At 27.2% G+C, this 26,692-nt stretch overlaps 5 protein-coding genes across 5 annotated transcripts; 2 read left to right on the top strand and 3 right to left on the bottom strand.

The window, feature by feature from the left end:
* Positions 1-248: 248 nt before the first annotated feature.
* OCT59_002328 (uncharacterized protein) lies at positions 249-1,977 on the bottom strand (the record flags this gene model as incomplete). The annotated part of the gene is made up of 5 exons (XM_025330716.1): positions 249-452; positions 529-705; positions 783-1,094; positions 1,178-1,413; positions 1,488-1,977. The coding sequence occupies 5 exons, from the start codon at positions 1,975-1,977 to the stop codon at positions 249-251; spliced, it is 1,419 nt and encodes a 472-aa protein (XP_025170311.1).
* Positions 1,978-3,656: 1,679 nt separating this feature from the next.
* OCT59_002327 (uncharacterized protein) lies at positions 3,657-4,365 on the bottom strand (the record flags this gene model as incomplete). The annotated part of the gene is made up of 2 exons (XM_066144428.1): positions 3,657-3,817; positions 4,032-4,365. 2 exons carry the CDS (start codon positions 4,363-4,365, stop codon positions 3,657-3,659), a joined length of 495 nt encoding a protein of 164 aa, XP_065995592.1.
* Positions 4,366-11,859: 7,494 nt separating this feature from the next.
* On the top strand, positions 11,860-13,477 carry OCT59_002326 (uncharacterized protein). The gene has a single exon (XM_025332567.2). The coding sequence runs from the start codon at positions 11,892-11,894 to the stop codon at positions 13,380-13,382; it is 1,491 nt and encodes a 496-aa protein (XP_025170308.1). The 5' UTR covers positions 11,860-11,891; the 3' UTR covers positions 13,383-13,477.
* Positions 13,478-17,035: 3,558 nt separating this feature from the next.
* OCT59_002325 (uncharacterized protein) lies at positions 17,036-19,117 on the bottom strand (the record flags this gene model as incomplete). The annotated part of the gene is made up of 7 exons (XM_066144427.1): positions 17,036-17,248; positions 17,325-17,501; positions 17,571-17,870; positions 17,946-18,181; positions 18,258-18,764; positions 18,830-18,841; positions 18,925-19,117. The coding sequence occupies 7 exons, from the start codon at positions 19,115-19,117 to the stop codon at positions 17,036-17,038; spliced, it is 1,638 nt and encodes a 545-aa protein (XP_065995591.1).
* Positions 19,118-24,228: 5,111 nt separating this feature from the next.
* On the top strand, positions 24,229-25,956 carry OCT59_002324 (uncharacterized protein; the record flags this gene model as incomplete). Its single annotated transcript, XM_066144426.1, has 5 exons — positions 24,229-24,718; positions 24,794-25,020; positions 25,104-25,415; positions 25,491-25,667; positions 25,738-25,956. The coding sequence occupies 5 exons, from the start codon at positions 24,229-24,231 to the stop codon at positions 25,954-25,956; spliced, it is 1,425 nt and encodes a 474-aa protein (XP_065995590.1).
* Between the last annotated feature and the right edge of the window lie 736 nt (positions 25,957-26,692).

The raw sequence follows: 26,692 nt of genomic DNA, 5'->3' as shown, positions 1-26,692 counted from the left end.
TGTCTATTTATAGATGATTATAACTATTTTTTATTTAAACTTATGAGTGAAGAAAAAATAAATAAATAAACCAATCAACGAACAAATAAATAAATAAAGAAGAAAGAAAATAAGTGAAAATATACAGTATACGAAAAGTTTTTGAGTACTAAAAAGAAAGTCCTAATGATTTTATTGTTTCTAAATTTAAGTTTATTCACTATTTCTTACAGCCTACGTGAGCATGAAATTCATTTCAATTCATTTAATTATGCAGCACTACTTGGTACAATACCAATATTTTCCCAATTGAGAACTTTTTTATGACGTTCTTTTAAAGGACTAAGTTCTCCCTTAATGTTTATGTAATTATAAGAGGAAGGAGGAAGCGGTTCGTTAAGAATATTTGTTACTCTATTTACGAATTCAGACATACGTTCATATGACATTTTAGTGCAAGCATAATCCACAAACTAGAATATATTGGCGAAAGAATTAATTCGTATTAAAAAAAATTTTTAATTTTAAATTTAAAACCAATATACTTACTTGAAAGTCATGAGGCATTTCTTCATATATTTCGAATGTGGTATTTGTCGGAGTTTGGAATGGAGATTTTTCAAATTTACCGGCATTATATGATGGACCCTTATATTTAGCTGGCTCAGCAGATCTATGAGCTAAGTAAATTGTTTCATCTCGTAGTCTTTCCTCATTTCCTGCTACCTGTAGTAATATTCAAATAAATTTTTTTTAGTGCAAAGTTATCTAAGAGAGGATCAACAAAAAATACTTTTTCTTACCAATAATAAAGGAGGCAAATTGCCTAAGCTTTCGGCTAACATTGGACTAACATATGGAATTGCTAGCCCTTTATTATTTACATATAATTGTAGTCTTCCCTCAGGTCTATCAAAAGAATCATGCCAAATTTTGGGACCAATATTCTGGTTCTTAATCTTCGCTGCGAATGCTGCATCTTTTTTTTTAAATTCTTTACTAGCCTGAGATTCTGCGTAAAAAGCAGCGGTACCTCTTGTTACATTTGGAATATAATCAGCACATTCATCATCTAATATTGAAGGCGTGCTAACTGTAAGATCAACCCATGGGCTCTGTAATGTGGCACAACATTATCGTGTGAATGATTAACAATTCAACAATATGATAGGACAAAAAAAATAAATTTTATATTTACCAAGCCGATAATTCCAGCGCATGATGGCAAACCAGCATCGCAAACATCACGTATAGCAAGACCGAGAGCTAAACTTAAACCACCTCCAGAACTATCGCCGGCTATTACAATATTTTTTGGATTTAAAGGTTCAAATCCCGCATCTTTGGGAGGATTTAAGAGATATAAATAAGCAGCTAATGTATCTTGTAATGCGGCGGGAAATTGATTTTGAGGTGCAAGCCGATAGTTTATTGCTATACAAGAAAATTTTTGTTAGGTAATATATTGAAGATTGATTGAAATTTCATTCTTCCAAGGTTTAGCATACCTAAAACTCTTGCATTTGCAATTTTGGCAAGAGAACTTGTAATACAATGATAAGTTTCTTTAGTGAAAAAGTAATAACCTCCACCATGTAAATACAGAATAGTCTTCCTGATTTCTCTTTTTTCCCATTCGTCATTAGGGAATTGAACCCATTCAGAAATAATTCCATCATCTTTCAAATTTTTCCATTCAGGATCTAAGACATGTTCGTATGGTTTCAAAATCTTGTCAAGATGAACTTGAGCTTCGTTTCTATATTTATTATCTATCTTAAATTCATTTATCACCACGCCAGCTTGTACAGGAGCAGGACGAAAACTAAAGCTAGCTCTTTGCATTTCCTCAATTGTTTTGTTACTTACGAATAAAGATATAAACTTTGCCCAAAATATGTGACCTTGTAAATTCCATGAAGGTCTAGGTGGTCCATTAAAATAATGTTTTATCGTTGTAGAAATTAGCAATAGTAAATGTTTTAAAAATTCGGTCATTTTTCAAAATAACAAAACTACAATGCAATGTAAAAGTTCCTTCAAAATAATAAAACTACGATGTAAAAAATTCAGTGCAAATTATGGTCTATTTGTATAAAATATGTGTATATTAATATATATTAAAGAACTCCTATATTAAAGAACTCCGATTTTACTTGTACTGCACAAAATCCCGTGAATCATTTTTACAATTAAGTTCATCTCATTCAGAGAAAGTTTATTATAATGCATTTTTTGGATACAGTTCGCTGCTTACCTTATAAAAAACTCCGATAAATGATCATTTTTCTAGTTTTTATTCCGAAGAAACTCAGACACGTGATCATTAATACCGCTTTCGGAACTGATACAATGTATATGTATTTTAAAAAAGGCAACGCATTTTAATTACTAATTTTGTCATGGATCATCGTAATAAACAGATTCCTCTTCGTAAATATGGTGATATTTTTTAAACTAGACTTGTATTGCTAGTGTCGGCTCTGCCAGCTTCCTTTAAAAGCATTATTATTTTATGAATGAATTTCCAATATAATTTCATACGGTAATATACTTAGTTTTTTTTGGAAAAGTCAAAACTTTATATTTTTTCCTTTTTTATTAAATATTTGATATTTATAAATAAATAAAAAATTTTATTTAATGAATTGAATTTAATATTTTATTACTAAAAATAAAATAAAGAATTTTTCTAACTATCACGGGGTGATGATCACCCCTGGTGACTTGAAGTAAAAAACTAAAATAAAATAAAATATTAATTGTTTATAAATTATTTTTATTTTAAAAATAAAAATTCTGCTCGATCGAGAATTTTGAAATGATCAGCCAGATTGACATGCCACAAACAAAATTGATATTTTTTTAATAATATTAATAATTATAATAAATATTTTTATTTAAAAGGAAAAAATAACTGATAACGCGATTGAAATTACTGTTAGCGTGATTTCATTTACAAAAATCATTTCCAAAATAGTATGTGAAACTAAATTACTCTAACTTGAAATAGCAATATTAGGTGGCGAATGGCAAGCCGGCCAAGCCGTGCTGGTCAAAAATGTGCCGTTTTTGCGAGCAGGTGACCTGCCGTAAAAACATCCGCACACATACGTCGTAAATTATTTTATTTATGTTACACATTTATGGATTTTATATATTTGGTTTAGTTTATTTTTTCAAATGTATATTTTGGGTAGTTTATTAGTTAAATAGTTTTATTATTTATGTTCATATTAGTTAGTTTATATATAGTTTATTTATTTTAGTTATTTTTAGCAGAATCGGGAGGCTTAGGTTTGAGTAATAAAGTGGGACGAAATGTGGCTTCCGGAACAATTTGGCCGATCGGAAATTGCCGTTTCTTGCTCCTGATATAGTTGTGTGACCGATGATTTTTTGTGGCGTTAAATGGTAAATTCTGTGTGTCCCAAAACAAAATTTCGTGAAATCCTGAGATTTTGGCCAGAATTATGCAAAGCTGCCAATATTACTATTCGCAAATCTCTGGCCACATTTTAATGTCAACCGGCATTACGATGATTGCAAATTATAAATCAGGCCCGAATATGATAGAACAAAAAAAATAAATTTTATATTTACCAAACCGATAATTCCAGCACATGATGGCAAACCAGCATCGCAAATATCGCGTATAGCAAGACCGAAAGCTAAACTTAACCACCTCCAGCACTATCGCCGGCTATTACTATATTTTTTGGATTTAGAGGTTCAAATCCAGCATCTTTTGGAGGATTTAAGAGATATAAATAAGCTGCTAATGCATCATGTAATGCGGCGGGAAATTGATTTTGAGGTGCAAGCCGATAGTTTATTGCTATACAAGAAAATTTTTGTTAGGTAATATATTGAAGATTGATTGAAATTTCATTCTTCCAAGGTTTAGCTTACCTAAAACTCTTTCATTTGCAATTTTGGCAAGAGAACTTGTAATACAATGATAAGTTTTTTTAGTGAAAAAGTAATAAGCTCCACCATGTATATACAGAATAGTTTTCTTATTTCTCTTTTTCCCATCCATCATTAGGGACTTGAAGCCATTCCATCATCTTTCAAATTTTTCCATTCAGGATCTAAGACGTGTTCGTATGGTTTCAAAATTTTATCAAGATGAACTTGAGCCTCGTTTCTATATTTATTATCTATCTTAAATTCATTTATCACCACACCAGCTTGTACAGGAGAAGGTTGAAAACTAAAGCTAGCTCTTTGCATTTCCTCAATTGTTTTGTTACTTACGAGTAATATAAACTTTGTCCAAAATATATGACTTGTTAAATTCCATGAAGGTCTAGGTGGTCCATTAAGATAATGTTTTATCGTTGTAGAAATATACAATGGTGAATTTTTTAAAAAGTCGGTCATTTTTCAAATAGTAAAACTTTAATGTAAAAGATTCAGTTCAAATAATGGTTCTATTTATATATGAATGAATTAGATATTACTATTTCGTGAATTATTTTTTACTCTAATAATTACTTACATTAATATTTGCATCAGTATCCGAAACCATCTTATGTATTTATTATTATAAATTTGTCTTAGGATGCTTTTTGATCTAGAGCCTCAAACAATATATATATATAGTTAGCAAGAAAAGTAAATTAAGACAAATATGCAAACTCTAAACAATCGTTTACAGTACATTAAATAAAAGGGGTACCAAATTGGATCGTCCAGCATCATGTGTCTGCGTCCTGTGCTACAGATTTTTCCTAATCCCAATACAATTTTGAATTAGGCTGCATAAATCATAAATGATTGGTGTGAAACAAATTTTTAGCAACTAATCCGATCAGCAATTAAAAATTTATTAAGCTATAAAAATAATTTAATCGTGACAATCACATGAGAATTCACATTGTCTCTTTAGAAATCGTTATTGTTTTTTTTTTAAATGTTTTTTGGATTTTCCCACATGACGAAAAAAAAACACTTTTCTTTAAAAAAAATACACCTTTTCTTTTAAAAATTTTTATATTTAATTTTAATTCCTAATAACTGCACTTACTGCACAGCTCTCAACAATTCCTTATATTTCAGAATATAGGGAGAAAACGTCAAGTGAATTCTTCGTAGGAATGGCTACTGGATATACAAGACTTGAAGGTGACTCAGATGCTACCCAAATATTTAATATTACAGTGTTTTACCCTCTTAAAAATCATGCTATCATCAGGAACTTATATATATATAATAAATATATAGCATATTTATAGAAGTACGTAAAAATCTTCACAGCCCGTAGGGACCATGAACCATATAAAATTATGTAAAATGTTATGCAAACCTAAAGAGTATTATATATATTTATATATAGATTTTATGTTAGTAATTTAATAAATATAAATAAATCTACACTTTTAATTATAAATATTTTTATTTTGGAATTTTTATACTTCTACATACTTTTCTATAAATATAATGAAATATGAATTTAATCATAATTCAAAATACAATGGAAATATATTAAAATATTAAAATAGGATACCTGAAGTTGGTCCATTAGTAGTTTTAAAATAGACTTCTTTTCTATCTTAATTCCACCTGAGTTTACATTCAGAATATAGCATACAACTGCAGTGGTGTATAGACGATCATTTTCAGTTGCTGCTTTTGTCTGAAAACTTTTCTTGATAATTTCATCCATATATGTGGTATTTGATGCGTCTGACATTATTGTACCCAAGTTTTCAAAGCACTATTTTGTATTATCCGATTACTTCCAAGCAGTAATAGCTCTAAAACTTGCATCAGAATCAATATATTCAAGTGAATGACAGCATTTTTTGTTTAATTTTAGAAACAATACCACCACGCAATGAAGTTAACTTAGTGATTACCTATTAATAAAAATCAAATGTAAAGTATAATAATAATTTATAACATATATATTAGGCAATTAATTTGTGAATTGATAGCTTTACTACCGAAAGAATACCATTCTTAAATAATAAATCCCACTCATTAGATGAAATTATTAGTTTAATTTTTTCTGATTAAAATTTTGTTAATATTCACAAAGAAGCTTCTTTAGCTTGTTCTTTTGTTGGATATTTGTAATTTAACAATAAGTCTACATAAACTTATTAAATAAAATATTTATTAGTAAGAGAACGTAATAGTCATAATATGCATCACGAGAATCATTTACCATTACTTACATCAATCCAACCATGCTCCTTTTTGTTTGATGATACTGATTTTAAATTTTATCACTTGATCCAATAGCATCTTTAATTTCACTTAATTCTTTTTGAAGTATTTTGTTATCACTTTCTAATTCCATTACTTTGATTGATAAAAATTTAATATCTTTTTTGGTTTTGCATTACAACTTCAAGGAGTTTTGTCAATATATGAGAATCTGATGCTAAAAAGAATTAATTTTCTAGTTTAGTACATGTAAATATAAAAAGAATTAAGTGAATATTATAAAATAAATACTTGTATTTGCATGTAATAAAGTTGAGTTCATTTTCATTTGCTTCTTCTTGAGAAGATACAGTGGAATCATCAGTTTGATTACCATTATCATCATCAGAATGTAATGTACTAGAGTTTATTTTAATAGTGTTGTTTAAATCAGATTGAGTTGATGAAAAAAGTGACTTAGGGATATAAACTGATGTTGAATGAGAAATTAATGTATTTTTTTGTAAAATTGGAGCAGTAAGTTACAAATGAAAAAGTCCAGTATCATTTTGCTCTAATGAAGGTAGTTGTGATAATGTTGATTTTTTTTTTTTGGTTTTTCTCATCATCGCTATTGATATTATTGATCTTTTACATTTACCATCCGAAATCGAAGTTATAGTTTCATTCACTACTATATCAAGGCTCTTTTTGCTTCGTTCACGACCTCTACCTTAAATTTTACTACAATTTGACTTTGACTTCGGCCTCTACCTCTACCTCGACCTTAATTCGTCCGGCCATTAAAATTTTATTAAATATGATACAGAATATTTGAATATTAGAACTAAATAAAAAATTATATTAAAGAATATTAATACACTTTATTGTTAAAAAATTTTTAGGAATTTTATAAGGAAGTTAATAGTGTATTAAAAGTCTATAGAAAGTCTAAATTAAGCTTCGAAGATTAAATTTAAATATATTAATCAGCCGGATAATTTATTGCAGATCATCCATTAAATTATCCGGCCGATCAGTTAGCGTTCAATAATAACAACAAGTTATTATGGAAAATTCAACGCAGGGTGCTATCCGAGAAGAAAAAGAAAAATTCATTTTAATTACAGAGTTGTTGAGCGATGAGAAGCTAAGTGAAATATAGTCCATGTGAGACAATAACTTAAAATTAGAATAACTGAATATTTATTGCACAGAATATCTGGGAGCCGTTCAAAATCCCAACGATCAGAATCCGTTATAACACAAGTCAAACGCTCACAACGCTCACAAATCACAATCCTGATAAATCATAATCTCGAAAGTTCAACACTTTAATATTTATCTTTTTTTTTTAATTTTACATTTTATTTTAGACGTAATAATTTTGTAATACTTTGTAACGATTATTATTTCTATTTATATCAAAATATGACGTCGCAAAATTAAGTAATAAATTAATTAAAATATTTTGCTTTATATTAAATAAAAATGTTAATGTTTTACATATAAAGATACAGTATAATATTTTTTAATATCCTGAGGATATTAAGCATCAGGATGTGTTATAACAGGATTCTTGAGATTTCGTAGTAAATCCAAAATACCTATGCAAAATTAAGTAGATAAAAAAAATTGTTTTTAATTTTACAGTATTATTCTCTTTCGTAAGATATACTTTCAATAAAAAATAAATTTTTTTTATAAAAATTTTCATAAAATTAATAAGTTATTTTATATCAGCGCTAACTACAATGTAAAAATTACTGTATAATCCATAATTTAACCATAATTTAAATATACCAAGAAATAAGTTATCTCTTTTTAAATGACAAACATATTTTTTAAATAGAAGATAATTTTCGCCGATCCGAATTTCCAATTTAGATATGAAAATATTAATTTTTAATTTGTTGGGAAAATCACTTATCATTTTTCATAATAAAAAAAGTTGACAAAAATTCAATAATTTTTCAAAATAACATTTTGAAGTCACTTTATTTTCATCTTTGATTTATCCTTTTCTCTTTTCATAAGAAAAATTTATCTCAAAAAATTTAATATCTTTCGTTCTTTTTTCTTTTTGCAAAAAAAAAATTCTTTTTTTTCTTTCCTTTTTTTAGACACTTTCTTCAAATCTCTTTTGACACGAATTTTGGTGGATGGTTTTCATTTATTTTAAACTGATTATTATATGAAATTTATTTAGTTTTGTTTTTCTCTTTTTCTTTAGTCAACTAATTCTTCGGCATGGATAGTATTTCAAATACTCCTTTGTCGTTTTTATAGTACCTTTAATTTTCTTTCCACCAGAGTGAAGTTACTGTATCTTTGAGTTCTTCCAAGATGACTTGGTTTACAGTTTTATATTTGTATTACTTTTGATTCTATGATGTAATATCTTTTTAATCGTTTCTGCTGGAACTTTATTTACTCTGTAAAATAGGGATTGGAACCGGTTAATGTTAACCGGTTAATTAACCGGTTAAAACGGTTAACCGGTTAAAGGATTTTGAAAATCGGTTAACCGGTTAAAACTATATTTACCATAATTCTAGTCAGATTTATATAATGCGGCCCAGAGACATGTAAATTGCGGCCACGTGTTCCTAAACTTGAAGTTTTAATGCCGAATTTTTTTCTATTTATTTATAATAATTTTAGTGATACATAGTCTTCCTATAACTAAATATGCAAGTAAAATCAAAAATTGGTACAATTTGCAGTAAAAAAAGTTTTTAAAATATTTTTGATATTAACCGGTTATTAACCGGTTAAGACCCTTGGTTAACCGGTTTTTAACCGGTTAAGGTTTTTTTGGACGGTTCCAATCCCTACTGTAAAATATTGATGATTACCTCAATTTCAATAATTTTTGAAACTTACAATAATACGTCGCAACGGTCTCTGTCTCCTAGTATAATTTATAATCATGTTTAAAAAAGTTAAAAAAGTTAAAAAAAAAAGATAATAAGTGTCGGGATATAAATGAGTGTGATTTGTCAGGATTGTGAGCGTTGGACTCATTAATACTTTTCATAAAATTAAGTAAAAAAAACAAATATATTATCTGTTATTATAGATTTCGTATAAAAACAAAAACAAATTATCCTTTTTTTAATATTGTACTTATTTAATAATTATTAATACAAGTGCCGCCCGCTATAACGATACTCTTCGGGCCATTAGTAAATTTTTTCTAATTGTCATTATCAGTTATAATGTGATTTATGTGATTTATTATGTTTTATATAACGGTTACGGTACATTTCGCCGAAATCCATTTCACCGAAACTCATTTCGTCGAAGCCGTTTCACCGAAGGGATATTTCACCGAAAGGACGTTTCGCCGAAAGTACATTTTATCGAATCCATTTCATCGAATCGTCCATTATTTTTAGAGATTTTTTTTTTTTCAGGATATTATCACTTTAACATTCAAGTAACTAATATTGTTAGTAAGAATGAAATAAATAAATAACTTAATTTTCCTGAAAACATTTATTCACGAAAAAGTGAGTAAAAAAAAGACTATTAATATATTATAAACAACGAGATAAATTCAATAAATCAGCTAATTCAAAAATTTTCTAAGAAAACATTTCTTTAATGTATTTACTAGCAGCAGCCCGTTACTTCGCATCGGGTTGTATAAATTGATTGATCGTCATTTTTGATCAAACGTTTATCAAATTTAGATCTTTGCTAAGAAAGTGATTAAATTAATTTTGATGGAAAAAAAGGTTACAGTATGTGATATATCAGTTATAACTTTAAATATAAAATGTAAAATTTAAATAATTTCTGAAAGTCTTGGCAATTAATATATAATTCGACGCAGTTAAGATTTTTAATTTATAACGTGGGGGGTCATTTTAATTTTGGGAGAAAATTGCTAAGGTATAATTCCGGCCAGAATTATACAAATTTCCTTTTCCTGCACATTAGTAAATTAGAATGAATTTGCCGATCAAATGGTCTTAACTATTAAGCATAGATCAGGCGCAAACACATTAATAGCTCATATAAAATGTTACACAACATTAGTAATTAACATTGTATGTCTATAAGATAACGGGTGTAGAGGCGCAGATGATAACGCATTGCACAATTTAAAGATTATTTATACAGTCTAATCTAAACGTTAGTCACACAAACACCATTTTTTTTTAATTATATAGAATAATATAGAATAAAATAACCAAATGGAATAAATAATTTTTCGGCGAAATATCCATTTTTATAAAATGACTTCGGCGAAATGGGATTCAGTGAAATGGTACTTCGGCGAGACGTCCTTTCGGCGAAATATCCCTTCGGCGATTACTGTAATAATACGTCGCAAAAATTACATGTAATAAAAAAAAATAATAATTTTACAATAAAGACATTAATTCTTGTGAAATATTTTAAAATTATAACATCATCGTGATATTGATAGAAATATTAATCCATTACAAGGTATAAAAAATTATTACGTCTAAAAAAAAAAAAGATAATAAATATCGGGATAAAAAAATAAATATATTATTACATCTTTCGCATAAAAATAATAAATGTTCTTTTATAATATTGTCCTTGTTTATAATTATTAATAAATACATGGCCTCAAAATTTTTTTATTATCTCTTATCATTATTTTCAGCTGTGATAAATTGTCTCTAAAAAGAAAAAAAAAATTCATTTATTAAATATTTAAATAACCCAATTCTATAAAAATTAAATAATTTTAAGAAGTAAATGATTTTTTGGAAATGGTATGGTACGGTAAATTATTGTAAAAATTTATACAATAAATTTAATAAATTTACATTGGATATATATAAGATTATAGATATTACATAGACTCTACAAAAAATACAACTCCCGATGATGTACCAAAATTGGAAGAAGGACAAGCCTTATCTATTGCAAATTCAAATTTGGCATTGGACCTGTCGATAATCAAATTGATGTAAGAAATTAAACTTTATTTTTAATTTTTTTTAAATACACTTATTATTTGTTGTAAAATTAAATTCACATTATATTATAATCATTATTTATGTGATTTTCATATTATCTATAAACCTCTGCCACCTGATACCAATTGCTAAATTACTGGTCACGTTAATAAGGTAAATCACGTGACATTAACGTTTATGCCTAACACAATTCCAGCAAAGATTAAAGATAATTTCTTAAATAATTCCGACCAGAATTAAGATAATTAAAAAAAGTTAAAAAAATTGTCCACGCGAAATCAATAATTGAAATTAATAATAAAAAGGGAGTAACATGTAAAAAATAAAAGAGAAACGTGGATAAAATTGTTCAAGAAAAAAATCAATAAAATATTTAATTTAAGCTTAAAAAATAAGAAACTAGCAAGTTGAAACCTAAAAAAATAGATTATCAAGGACTAACCACAAAAAACTTAACGAATGGCCGACGTTACACATTTCGACTGATTTTTGCTACTAAAAAATTTTTTTTGTCTCTCCAGAGACTTATGAAAAATGGAAACGTACATACCAAATTAATGATCAACATACTCTTACCGAATTTGCCGATCAAAAAGTTACATACAATACGCCATACATCATGCACGCATGACGTCACCAGTTACGGCATAGATTAGCATTACCTGTTGGGGAATGTAAACTCCGTGCTACAGTATTACACAACCGTACCGTATGACTTCTATATAACGATAATAACTAATAGCTTTACTCCGATACTCCGTAAAGACTTTCTTTCTTTCCTAAATTTCTAAGATGACTTTACCTTATTTAACAGATGATTGTATTTATTACATTTTACAATACCTTCAAAATGATGACTCAACTCTATTTAACTGTTTATTAGTTAATCGATTTTGGTGTAAATCGACAATTCCTTTGATTTACGCAAACCCTTTTGCAAAAAAATCCAAAAAAAAATACCTGATAATCTCAACCTTAATTTTTTGTTTTAATAAAGCAGAAATTTTACAATTGAAGAATCAACTAACAATAAATCAGATTAATAATATTAATATTGACGAAGAACACAAACCATTATTTGAATATCCAAAATATTTGGAAGATTATCATGACTTTGAAATAAATTCCACTATTATAAGATATTGTTCAGGCTTATTGATTTCTAACAACAAAATGTATGATGACATTATTCCGATATTTCATCAATCAATTTTACGTCAAAGTAGAAACATTAAACAATTAAATATTTCATCATATTTATTTTATAAAGAAAGTTTTAAAAATTTTGATGTTCAAAATTTCGTTTCAAATTTAACAAGATTAAATTCATTCAGTTTTTATTTAATTGATACCATCAATAACGAAATTGAAAATGAATTTTTAAGAAATATGGCAGATATTAGTTTAAATTTGAGAAAATTACTAATTAAGCTTCCTCAAAGATCATATAGACATGATACATCCAATAATTTGATCAATACTACTACTTGGGAAAAGCTCCATAAAATTATTCAAAGGCAAAACAAACTTAAAATATTTAAGATAAAGAATTGTTATTCTTTATTAAATAATGTTCTTTTATCCTTAGAATTTCAAAAGCATTCTTTAGTTCATATTGAATTTATAAACACTGACTTTATTAATGTTGATTTAAAAAGTTTTAATAGTTTATATAATTTAGAATATTTAATGTTTGAATCCTGTAAAGGTATATTATTAAATCAATGTGAGATTTTAAATTGTGCTTCATTTAAACTCAAGACAATATCATTTAAATGCAATATATGGAAAGTTGATGTTACATCTTTAATAATCAAATATCTAGGTGCATCAATACAAAGATTATTTGTTGAAAATCCTACAATTAATCTTATTGAAGATATATCAATGTATTGTCCAAACCTTACTTTTTTAAAATTAAGAATTCATTTCCTTATTGATTTAATAAGTTTAGCAAATAATATACCTATTAATATTAGTAAAATTTCTATTTCTATTTATTATCCTTATAGTTCCATTAAGTTTTTAAAATTTAGGGAATTTTTAGAAAATTGTCATGATAGTTTTGAAATGATTAATTTAAATCATATTATTGAATTAAGATTTCTTAAAATTGTATTAAATTATATTGAAAGAAGTAATAATAGTTTAAAAATTCTTGGTATGATGAATTTGGATAAAGAATTGTGTGATGAGGAATTGAAATTATTGAATCAAATTAAAGCTAAAGGAGTTAAAATAGTAGAATTTAATAGTATTCATGATGTTTATAAAGGTTTATAATAAGTGTTAATATTTAGTAAACTAAGGGTTTATTACAGTATAGTCAACTTTTTTTTTTCCATCAAAATAAAATAAAATAAATAAAATTTTTTTATAAAAAGTTAAGTTTATTAGAGTTAGGATTAAATTTTTACAAACTATAAATGAAATTTCACCATTTTTGATTGCAAGTCGGACGACATTTTTATATGATGAGAGTGCCTGAGACCAGCAATTAATAATAAAAATGCTTCTTCGATCAATTAATACACTTGTTTGAATTTCAGTACCAGCTTATATAATAAAAAGTAAATAATACTAATGAAATGAAATTAATGTTACTTTTTCTCGGTTCTTCAAATAAAATGAATGAGGACGTAACTTTTTGTTATCGTTCAGTCCATCAAGATCATACCGACCGATAGTATTTAAAATTTTTATAAGAAAAATTTAAGTGAAGCTTATAAAGTGGATTAAAAATATCATAAAAATGAAATTTATAGAAAGTTGAATATAAAGTTTATTTATGATGTTATAATTAATGCATGATCGCATGATCAAAAATGTCAGAACGATAGCACTTTTATTGGATGTGTATATCGATCACAGGGCCCTTCATTGATTGGTCACTATGTAGCTCATTTTATCCAATCAGTTCATGTGATGATTATTTGACGCATTATAAGGAATGAGTCTGCAAAAAAAGATAATTAATTAAAAAAAATAATTTCAGTCTGCTTAAAAGTGTAACATTTTTTATATTACGGTAAAAAAAATGCGTACTTTTTATTAAAAAAACCTAACTTTCGGTTATTTTTTTTTAATAAAAACAACTGGCTTCGTTTTTTTGACTTAAAATATTTTAAAAAAATGCATTTGATTTAACAAAACCCAATTTTTGATTTTTATTTAAAAAAAATATTTACTATTTAATAAAATAAACCTCTTTTTTTTAAAAAAAATATGGCTTCCGATTTTATCAAGCGAATTTTGCCGATCATTTTCAATTTTATCACTCCGTTGTGAGAATATTTTTTTTCCAATTTGAAAAATTCTACATATTAAATTGTTCTCAAATTTTGCTAATCAATTAAATATAATTGGTATTTTTATAATATAAAAAGTTATTACATATAAAGTTGACCAATAACAGATGAATTTTAATAAAAATAAATCTCTACATTTTTTTTTTTTATTGCAAATGTCTTGGTTGGGTTAAAATTTCATATAATAAATATTACTCAAACTTTTCGAATTATTAAACAATAATTTGATGTATCTGTATCTAAAATTTTATTAAATTTAACGTAAAATGAGGAATTTTAATATGCACCATCATAATTCTTATCTGTTATAGCAAAATTCTAAATAATTTTACGTACATGTATGCTACGGATATGATTTTACATAGGGATTGGAATCGGTTCAATCGAAAATTGAAACCCGAGAATTCGATTTAAGAATCGATTAATCGTTTCTCAGTAATTTTACAAAAAAATCATTTTTTAAACATTTTCGTGATGCAACGCTTTCGATGATCCCGGCGGCACAAAATTTTAGGTGGATTTTAACTAAAATACTAAAATAATCTTTATTGTAAAATTTGAAAATTTTTGATTAAAATGATTTTATTTTTGCACTGAATAAAAAACCTGAAAATTTATCAGCTAAAGTAATTATTATATAAAAAGCCAAATTTGTTATCATTATAATAAAAAATATATGTACTGTATAATATGCAGTAGACATTTTTGGCCCGAATTATAGAATTATATTTAATTCTGGCCAAAAGATGATCCAGTCGAAATTATCAATCAAAAAAAAAATTTTTTTTTTAATTAATTAAACATTAGCCACAATTGACTTGATTGGATAATGTTTCATTGTGACGTGGTTATAGAAACAGCAAGATTATATTTGCTGCGCCAAAATGTATAAAAATTCGATTTATTGGGATTCGATTTTTAGATTCGATTAATCGATTCTATTAGATACTGATTCAAATTTCGATTAAATCGATTTTAGTCGAATCGATTCCAATCCCTAATTCTACATTTATTTGAAAGAGAAGAATGAAACCTATCCAATGATTAAAAAATTGCATTAGTTGAATCGTTGGTTGAAGAGTAATTTCGTCCAATATACTAATTTTCTATTTTCTAGCATCATTAATATCTCCATATGTAGTGATCAATCTGAACAATTTTTAATTTCAAAATTAGAGTAAAATTTTCTTTTGAAATAATACAAAATTATTTGTTAGTATATATACATATTAACAAGAACACTATAGCATTATTATTAAGATCTATATAAGATTTCCTACCAACAAACTTTTCTTATTATAGATCTTATATTCTGTTTTAAATAAAATTATTTACTCTTCAAATTTGATAATTATTCAAAATGAGACTTCAACGCTGCTTCAACTTGAGACTTGTTATCCTCCTTGCGTCTTTACATTCAAATGATGCTACTCCCCATTTTATTCCTATCACGACGTGAGTGGCATCTGTGTCACGGTACAAATCATAAGGACACTAAACTATTAGAGCCGAAAATGATCTGTGAACCAAGCCGCCAATATGACAACATCACCCTGGTGTCCGAAAACAAAACCTGATGGCGGAGCTGTTCCGAAGGAAAGCACCGCCCGATTTGATGAAATAAAACTAGTAAAATTATTTCTGAAAGAGAAAATAAAATAATTTACTATTAAAAAGTTACCTTAAAATTATTAATTATTATTATTACACCAAAGAAAAGTTTTTTTATGATATCTCCGTCCCTTTAAATTAATAAGTAAATAACAAGTCAAACTTTGTTAAACAAACCTTAATATTCTTCCTAAATAAAACATATAAGCCTTTTGGCAGGTGAAAAGAAATATAGTATTATTAAAGTTGTCATTAAAATATAATATCAGTATCATGTTCTGAAAAATTTTGAATTTTTTGTTTTACTTGTAGCGAACATTTATTCAAAAATGCAGGCGCAATTGGCTCATTAGTCTTCAATCTTTAATTTATTGCATTTTCTAATAAAGCGTTAAAAAATTACACATTCATATTATAAAATTGCATTGTTGCTCTGAGCTTAGTGAATAACTTAAGAATAAGAAGAGAATAGCATGGTTTACCGGTGCCAACAGCGATATGTTGCGGCGATTCAAAATTAGAAACTCACCATCGTATTTGTTTAGGATGGATAGATGATTTTGATTATGATTTTGCAACTATATTTTGTACGATTGAATTTCTAATTTATAAAAATACCTTTATTTATAATTAAAATAAAACTTATATTTTAAAATTCAAAAAATTGTTTGTAAATTATAATTTAATTCGTCACATATTCGGATATTCTTAAGTTTGATACAACTTATGTCTTAATTACATGATCGTTTCCTCTCTAAGATATATGATATGTTAAATATTTTTAATGCATTTATTTATAGATGATTACAACTATTTTTTATTTTAGCTTATATAAGTGAAAATAAATAAATAAACCAATCAACAAACAAACAAATAAATGAATCAATAAAGAAAATAAGTGAAATAATATACAGTATACGATGTACTAAAAAGTAGTTTTGTTTTAAGTAAATTAATTCCTAAATTTAAATTTATTCATTCTTTACTTACCATATCTACGTGAATTAGAATTAAATTTTAATTCATTTCATGTGGTATAGTTGGTACTATACCGATTTTTTCCCAATTAAGAACATTTTTATGAAGTTCTTTTAAAGGACTTAATTCTCCCTTAACATTTATGTAATTATAAGTGGAAGGAGGAAGTGGTTCGTTAAGAGTATTTATCACTCTATTTATAAATTCAGCTATACGTTCATACGACTTTGTAGTGAAAGCATGTTCCATAAACTGGAATATATTAATGAAAGGATTAATTTTTAATTAAAAACATTTTTTTTCTTTAAATTTAAGCTAATATATTTACTTGGAATACGTGAGGCATTTCTTCATATATTTCGAGTGTAGTATTTGTCGGAGTTTTGAATGGAGATTTTTCAAATTTACCAGCATTATATGATGGACCTTTATATTTAGTTGGTTCAGAAGATCTATGAGCAAGATAAATTGCTTCATCTCGAAATCTATCATCTCCTCCTGCAGTCTACATTATGCAAATAAATCTTTTTTTAGTTAATATCTAAGAGAGGATAATGTGAATGCCTTTCCTTACCAATAATAAAGGAGGTAAATCGCCTAAGCTTTCAGCTAGCATAGGACTGACATATGGAATTGCTAGACCTTCATTAATTACATATAAATGTAATCTGCCATCAGGTCTTTCAAAAGAATCATGCCAAATTTTGGGACCGTTCTTAATCTTTGCTGCGAGAGCAACATCCTTTTCTTTATATTCTTTACTAGCTTGAGATTCTGCGTAATTAGCAGTACCTCTTTTCATATTTCGAATATAATCAGCACATTCGTCATCTAATATTGAAGCTGTGCTAATTGTAAGATCAACCCATGGGCTCTATAATGTGACGCATTATAATTATGTAAATGATTTAGTAATTCAACAAACAAAGAAAATGAATTCTTTATTTACCAAACCGATAATGCCAGCACACGATGGCAAACCAGCATCGCAAACATCACGTATAGCAAGACCGAGAGCTAAACTTAAGCCACCTCCAGCACTATCACCACAAATTACAATATTTTTTGGATTTAAAGGTTCAAATCCCGCATCTTTGGGAGGATTTAAGAGATATAAATAAGCAGCCAATGCATCTTGTAATGCGGCAGGAAATTGATTTTGAGGTGCAAGCCGATAATTAATTACTATATAAGAAAATTTTTAGCTAGGTAATATATTAAATATTGATTGAAATTTTCATTCTTCCAAGGTTTAGCTTACCTAAAACTCTTGCATTTGCAATTTTAGCAAGAGAGCTTGTAATACAACGATGATTTTCTTTACAGAAAGAGTAATAAGCACCACCGTGTAAATACAAAATAGTTTTCTTAATTTCTTTTTTTTCCCATTCGTCATTAGGGAATTGAACCCATTCAGAAATAATTCCATCATCTTTCAAATTTTTCCATTCAGGATCTAAGACATGTTCAAATGGTTTCAATATTATATTAAGATGAACTTGAGCTTCGTTTCTATATTTATTATCTATCTTAAATTCATTTATCATCACGCCATCTTGTACAGGAGCAGGACGAAAACTAAAACTAGCTCTTTGCTTTTGTTCAATTGTTTCGGAACTTTTGAGTAATGATATATACTTTGCCCAAAATATGTGACATTTTAAATTCCATGAAGGTCTAGGTGGTCCATTAAGATAATGTTTTATCGTCGTAGAAATTAATAACGGAGAATATTTTAGAAAATCGGTCATTTTTTTAAATAGTAAAACTATAATGTAAAAGATTCAGCGCAAATACTGGTTCTATTTATATGGACTCTGGTTTTACTTGTACCGCATATGAATTCTGTGAATCGATATGACAAATTAGATTTCGAAATTTCGAAATTTTAACTATTATTAGTATTTTTACAATCAATTAATGTTTACCTAGCCGATCATCCCATTCCGGGAAGCAAATTATATAATATATTTTCTTTTGGGTAAAGTTCGCTATAAATACATATTTATTAACCACAAGAAGCCAATTTACCGCAGAATCGGTATGTAAATATTCCGTAAATATGGCGATACAAATTTCTTTATATTTTTTAAGTAAATTAAACCCATAAACTCCAGGCATCAAAATTGTGATTTACCAGAAACTTTGCTTGCAAATTTAATGTTTTAGATAGTAAGAATAATGTATGCGAACCCTTAACCCTATAACGCTTCATCCTCCTTCCTAGAAAATCGATCACTTTATATGTGGCTGCATAATTTTTTTTTTAAAAAAAAGGGAAAAAAAAATTCTTTTTTAACTCAAATTCCCATAAATGCAAAAGTTTATTTGTTTCACAACAGTTGCACAAATTTCCATAAATACAAAAATAAATGAATCAGATGATTAATAAACAATGATGTTATTTTGCTGCGCATTACCAAATATTTGTTGCTTTTTAAAAAAATTTCTTAAAATAGAAAATTGCTGATATGCACAATATTTTATTATTTTTATTTTTTTTATCGAAAAATAATTTAAAACAAAAAATTTTTTAACCGTTAATTAACCATTAAACCGTTAATATATTTATTTTATTTTTATGTTATAACTGGCAATTTATAGTTTTTTTGCTGCGCTTCCAATTAATTATATAAAAATCAAGTGAAAAAGCAACACGTGATTTAATATTTATATTTTTTTTTAATTTTAACTCTTCTTTTGTAAAGAAAAAAAAAATAAAATAAAAATGTCTAAATTGTCTTTGAATAGTATCTTTAAGTTCGATTTGGAAAACCTATCCTAACCTATTTCAATTGATTCCTCTAGCGGTCTCCAATAAACTTTTTCGCCATTTCTTAACTTTTCGTAAAGTTGTTATTTTATAATATAATTTTTTTCTATTTCTAACCTTATTGCTCTAAACTTATATCATACTTTTTATTTTTGTTAAACTTTTTACAATTTATAATTAGTAATAACTGCAACGCAATGATCTTTAAACTTTTTAAAATATTTATAAACTTTTTCTTTTAATAATTTTCTTTTTTAAACTTTTCTTTCAATTGATCTTCTTTTAAACTTTTTCTTTCAATTTAAACTTTTTCTTTTTTTAAAAAACTTTTTCTTACACCCTATAAAAAAATTGGATACGTTTTTTATAAAGTTTTTATACGATTTTTTTTCCTTAGAAATAACGTATCATAATAGGATACGGAAAAATGCACAATTCCGTATCACTAAAAATATGGTTTGGATACGGAATTTGCACGGAATTCATATGGAATTTACATGATTTGATCACTGATTTTATCACGAAATTTATACGATTTGGTCACTGAATTTACTATTTGTATTACAGTTTACTATAATTATATTTACATAAATCTAATTTTACTTTATTAAATTAAATAAAAAATAAAAAATAAACAAAATACAAATACATTATGAAAATTCCCTCCTTATTAAGGCCACCTATTGCAACCAAAATTATCTATAAGTTCAGGTTCATTTGGAGTCAAACAACCTAAAAAAAACAAAAAAGAACGTCTAACTTAATTGGAAACAAACCCCCCTTCATATAGTATCTGCAATCGTCCAAGTCACAAAAGGTCAGCATTCCTACAAAAAAAGAAAGAGAACTCCAGAATGTCTGACTTACATAAATGAAAAGAATTATGAAGCATCTGATGAAAAAGAAACCAAAACAACAAAATAAATCCAAAACTGACCTACAAAAAAAGAAGACTCTGAAGCAACAAAACTGAAACAACCTACAAAAAGAAAAGAATCTGAACCCAACTTACAAAAAAAAAAAAGAAAATTTGAACTGACCTAAAAAAAGAAAAAAATCCTGAACAATCCTACAAAAAGGAAAAGACTCCCAAACTGATCTACAAAAAAACTGAATCTTCTCACAAAAAAAAATCTGCTGGCCTATGAAATAAAAAAAGGGATAAATATAAATAAAAAAGAAAGGGGAATAAAGAATAAATCAAAAAAAAATATTTTTTTAAAAAGAGGGTAACGAAGTTAGGAGAGTTAAAAAAAATTTTTTTTTTAAAGGAAGGACGTCAAAGTTAGAAAAATAAAAAATTTTTTATAAAGAGGAAATAGAAATAGAAAAAAGAAAATTTTTAGAAGAGTGGGAATAAAAGAATAAAATCAAAAAAATTTTTTTTTTTTAAGGGAGTGACGAAAAAAAATTTTTTTTTTAAAGGAGAGTGATGAAAAAGAAAAATTTTTAAAGTGAGGTACGAAAAAAAAAATTTTTTTTTAAAAGGGGGGTGACGAAAAAAGAAGAAAAATTTAGAAAAAATAACAAAAATAAGACAAGAGAAAAGAGAAGAAAAGGAAAGACAGAAAGGAAGATCGGAAGATCAAACTCATCAAAGTAAGGGTTTATATAAAAAACAAAAAACGTATCATAACAAAACAATAAACAATCACGTGATCTCGTGTTATGATACGAGATTTTTGTAAAATTATTTTCTAAAAATATTAAGTTTAAAATTCCGTATACATTCCGTATTGATTAATTTTTTCCGTATACATTAGTTTTTTTAAAAAATGTTCAAAAATGAATTGCTTATTAAATATACGGAATTTGTATACGGAATCTATAGAAACGTACATAAAATGTATACAAAACGTATCCTTTCCGTATACATATTTCTTATAGGGACAAAGAATCTTTCCCCCTTTACTCTTCTCTTTCCCTCCCTTATTCCTTTCCTTTCCCTCTCTCATACTTTTTATTCCTCTCTCTCGTACCTCCGTTTTCCTCCCCCTCATTCTTCACTTTCTCTTTCTTATAATTTCCTTTCTTTTTTCACTTTTTTTTAGAAGAATCTCTTTGAATATGGGCCTGTAAATTTTTTTTTTAAACTTTTTCTTTTCAGAACAGTCATAACTCATAAACGTCCATTTTTTTCTTGTTTTTTATTTAAACAGTTGGTTCTTAGCTTTTTGGACGTGTGAGGAATTCTTTTTTTAATTATATACTGTATATACTGAAACATTTACCAACATCTTGATTTTCTCTTTTGCTTAGATGGCCGGACTTTTGGTTATGTGAGAAATCAGATATTTTGATTTATTCTTTTGATAGAATAGTTTACTTAAGTTTTGATTTTTCATTTCTCTTAAGTAACAAGGCCTTTTGACACGGTGTATCTTGGTGAGGAATTAGAAATATTTTATTGATTATTATTTAATATAATACTTTACTAATATTTTGATACTCCTCTTATTTTTTAGACAGACAGTTTAGACTATTTCTTTAATGAAAGTGAATTGTACTAACAGTGCATTTTTCTTTTTCTTAGAAAGCTTCCCAGAAGGCTGGTTGCTTGGTTCCGACTTCTAAGTTTTCAAAACATTATTCTTTTTATATTTTGTAGGATCCAGTTTTGGATTTGGCTTTGGATCCATGGGTAAGTTTTGAAGGACTTCAAAAGTTGTTTTTTTATTTTCCTTAAAGAAATTTTTATTAAAGTTTCTTTTTTTCTTTGTAGATTCTAACTCCAAATTAAGCGTTGCTTTACAGAAACTTCAAGATCGTAGCGATGGCTTAATGCGCAGTAACTGCATATATGTAATTTCTTTACGATTACATAATGTGGTCACTATGTATTTATAACGCAGTTACTGCGCATTAAGCCATCGCTACGATCTTGAAGTTTCTGTAAAGTGGATTCTTAGGTAAGTTTTAAATTTGTTTTGTTATTTTTTTTAAAAGAAACTTTTTACTAAAATTTTTTTTTTTATCTTTTTGTAGGTTTTGGGCAGAAAATGGTAGGTTTCGCTGTTGTGAAACTCTGATTTTTTCTTTTCTAATTTGGAAGTTTCTTTTTTTGGAGTTTCATATTTGTAATTTGGAGATATGTGGTAAGTTTTGGAATTATTTCAAACTTTGATTTTCTTAATTAAAGAAATTGGGTTATTAATTGCTTTTACTTCTTTTTTTTCACCTTCGGATTTATTTGAATTGGCCGGGGATGCCGAATTAAAGGTTTTGAGATACACAAACGATCCACCCTATAAATGAAGTTGATATAAATAGTACACGGTGGTAGTCACGGATTTGAAAATTATTGACTTATAAGAAACATTTATTCAAGGTTATATAATGTATTATTTCATATTTACTAAAATGACTTAATGATGCAATTACAATATATTTATACAATTATACATTACGTTTACTAAATTTTATAAATATAATTAAAATTATTCAAAAAAAAATTTTAAAAGTCGTAACGACTTTGATAATAGATACGTCGGATTGGTTGAAAAATAGATTGTTGAACGTCTTAATGCGCAGTAACTGCATATAGACTAGATTTTATCCAAATAATTACTAAAAATTCGCGATTACTTGCACGATTTGGTTATGATTTGTTTACTATTCTGGCACAATTTAATACATTCAGCAAAGCATAAAGAATTGTTGAGAGCTGTGCAGGTACTAGAAATTAAAAATTAAATGTAAAATTTTTTTAAAAGAAAAGGTGGATTTTTTTTTTAAAAGAAAAAGAATTTTTTTTCGTCGCGTGGGAAAATCTAAAAACTGAAAAATATAAAAAAAGAAAATTCGTCGTGTGGGAAAATCAAAAAAAACTGATGGCAATGATGATTTCTCATGTGAAGAATTTCATTGTCACGATTATATTATTTTATAGCTTAAATTTTTTAGGATTAGTTTCATTACGTTGTTGTAAATTTGTTCTACGCCAATCATTTATGCAGCCTAATTCAAAATTGTATTGGGATTAGAGCCTGCCAATTTAGCCAATCTATGGCAAATGATACGCCACTTCAAATCTGTAGCACAGGGCGCAGATGCATGATGATGCTGGACGATCCATTTATTAAATCCGGGGTAGTCTTAACGTCACCGTCGCACAATGCTTTTTTTTTATTAATTTTTTAATTTTAATTGATTTTGAATGTATTGCAAACGATTAGATTGCTTTAGAGTTTGCATATTTGTCGTAATTGACTTTTCTTGCTAACTATATATTGTTCGAGGTTCTAGATCAGGAAGGCATTCTAAGACAAATTTATATATAATATACTTATTTTGGGTAAGAATTCTGATAATGAATACATCATAAGATGTTTCAGATACTAATACAAATATCAATATAAGTTTAATTATTAGAGTAAAAAATAGTATCTAAATAAATTCTTATATAAATTAAACTATTATTTGAACTGAATCTTTTACATATAGTTTTACTAATTGAAAAATGGCCGACTTTTTAAAAAATTCACCATTGTATATTTCTACAACGATAAAACATTATCTTAATGGACCACCTAGACCTTCATGGAATTTAACAAGTCATATATTTTGGGCAAAGTTTATATCATTACTCGTAAGTAACAAAACGATTGAGGAAATGCAAAGAGCTAGCTTTAGTTTTCAACCTTCTCCTGTACAAGCTGGTGTGGTGATAAATGAATTTAAGATTGATAATAAATATAGAAACGAGGCTCAAGTTCATCTTGATAAAATTTTGAAACCATACGAACACGTCTTAGATCCTGAATGGAAAAATTTGAAAGATGATGGAATTATTTCTGAATGGCTTCAAGTCCCTAATGATGGATGGGAAAAAAGAGAAAACAAGAAAACTATTCTGTATATTCATGGTGGAGCTTATTACTTTTTCACTAAAGAAACTTATCGTTGTATTACGAGTCCTCTTGCTAAAATTGCAAATGCAAGAGTTTTAGGTAAGTCTAAACCTCGAAAGAATGAAACTTTCAATAATCTTTAATATATTATCTAACCAAAATTTTCTTGTATAGCATTCAATTATCGGCTTGCACCTCAAAATCAATTTCCCGCCGCATTACATGATGCATTAGCTGCTTATCTATATCTCTTAAATCCTCCCAAAGATGCTGGATTTGAACCTTTAAATCCAAAAAATATTGTAATTTGTGGTGATAGTGCTGGAGGTGGTTTAAGTTTAGCTCTCGGTCTTGCTATACGCGATGCTGGTTTGCCATCGTGTGCTGGAATTATCGGTTTGGTAAATATAAAATTTATTTTTTTTGCTTTATCATATTGTTGAATTGTCAATAATTTACATGATAGTGTTGTGGAACATTACAGAGCCCATGGGTTGATCTTACAGCTAGCTTGCCTTCAATATTAGATGATGGATGTGCTGATTATATTCCAAATGTGACGGGAGGTGCTGCTTCTTTTTACGCGGAATCTCAGGCTAGTAAAGAATATAAAGGAAAAGATGCTGCTTTAGCAGCGAAGATTAAGAACCAAAATCTTGGTCCCAAAATTTGGCATGATTCTTTTGATAGGCCTGAGGGAAGATTACAATTATATGTAAATAATGAAGGGCTGGCAATTCCATATGTCAGTCCAATGTTAGCTGAAAGCTTAGGCAATTTGCCTCCTTTATTATTGGTAAGAAAGGTATTTCTCCTTGACTTTTTCTTAAGATAACTTTACACTAAAAAAGAATTTATTCGAATAATGTAGGTAGCAGGAGATGAGGAAAGACTACGAGATGAAACAATTTATTTTGCTTATAGATCTGCTGAACCGACTAAATATAAGGGTCCATCATATAATGCTGGTAAATTTGAAAAATCTCAATTTCAAACTCCGACAAATACTACATTCGAAATATATGAAGAAATGCCTCACGTGTTCCAAGTAAATATATTAATTTAAAGAAAAAATATTTTCTTAATTAAAAATTAATTCTTTCTTTAATATATTTCAGTTCGTGGATTATGCCTGCACTACAAAGTCGTATGAACGTATGTCTGAATTCATAAACAGAGTAACAAATATTCTTAACGAACCACTTCCTCCTTCCTCTTTTAATTACATTAACATTAAAGGAGAACTTAATCCTTTAAACGAACGTCATAAAAAAGTTTTAAATTGGGAAAAAATCGGTATTGTACCAAATAGTGCTGCATTAAGTGAATTGAAATGAATTTAATGCTACTTCACGCAGACTGTAAGTAAATAATGAATAAACTTAGGAAATTTCTTTTTAGTACTCAAAAACTTTTCGTATACTGTATATTACTTTATTGATTCATTTATTTGTTTGTTCGTTGATTGGTTTATTTATTTATTTTTCCTTCACCTCATAAGTTTGAAATAAAATAGTTATAATCATCTATAAATAAATACGTTTAAAAATGTTTAACATATTAAATATTACATGTTTTAAGGAGGAAAACAATCATTTAATTTTTAATTAATGAAGGTATTTTTGTAATTCAGAAATTTATATGTTCATGAAAATCATAATTAAAATACTATTAAAATCATACATCCCATCCTAAACGTAGAACACAATGAAATGTAATTTATAAGTACGATGATAAGTTTATAATTATGTTTTTACATTATCTTTTTCCAGCTTAACAAAGAAGTCACAACAGTACGATTTTGAAAACCTGTACGGTACTGTTGATCATTTTTCCAAAAATTTTCAAAAATTCCGTACTATATATATATTAGAGCCAGTACGGTATGGCGTGGTTAATTTATATATATATACTGTATATATCCAAATAACTACGGACATTAATGTCCAAATAACCACCATGGTTAAATGGACACCAATGTCCATTTGACCATAGTGGTTATTTGAACACCAATGTCTATTTAACTATGGTGGTTATTTGGACATATAAAAAACAAAATTAGCTGTACCATAC

This window comes from Rhizophagus irregularis, chromosome 10 (genome assembly GCF_026210795.1).
Source record: "Rhizophagus irregularis chromosome 10, complete sequence".
In the NCBI taxonomy this organism is placed as follows: domain Eukaryota; kingdom Fungi; phylum Glomeromycota; class Glomeromycetes; order Glomerales; family Glomeraceae; genus Rhizophagus; species Rhizophagus irregularis.
The sequence above is the reverse complement of the archived record's forward strand: the minus strand, read 5'-3'. Positions and strand labels throughout refer to the sequence as shown.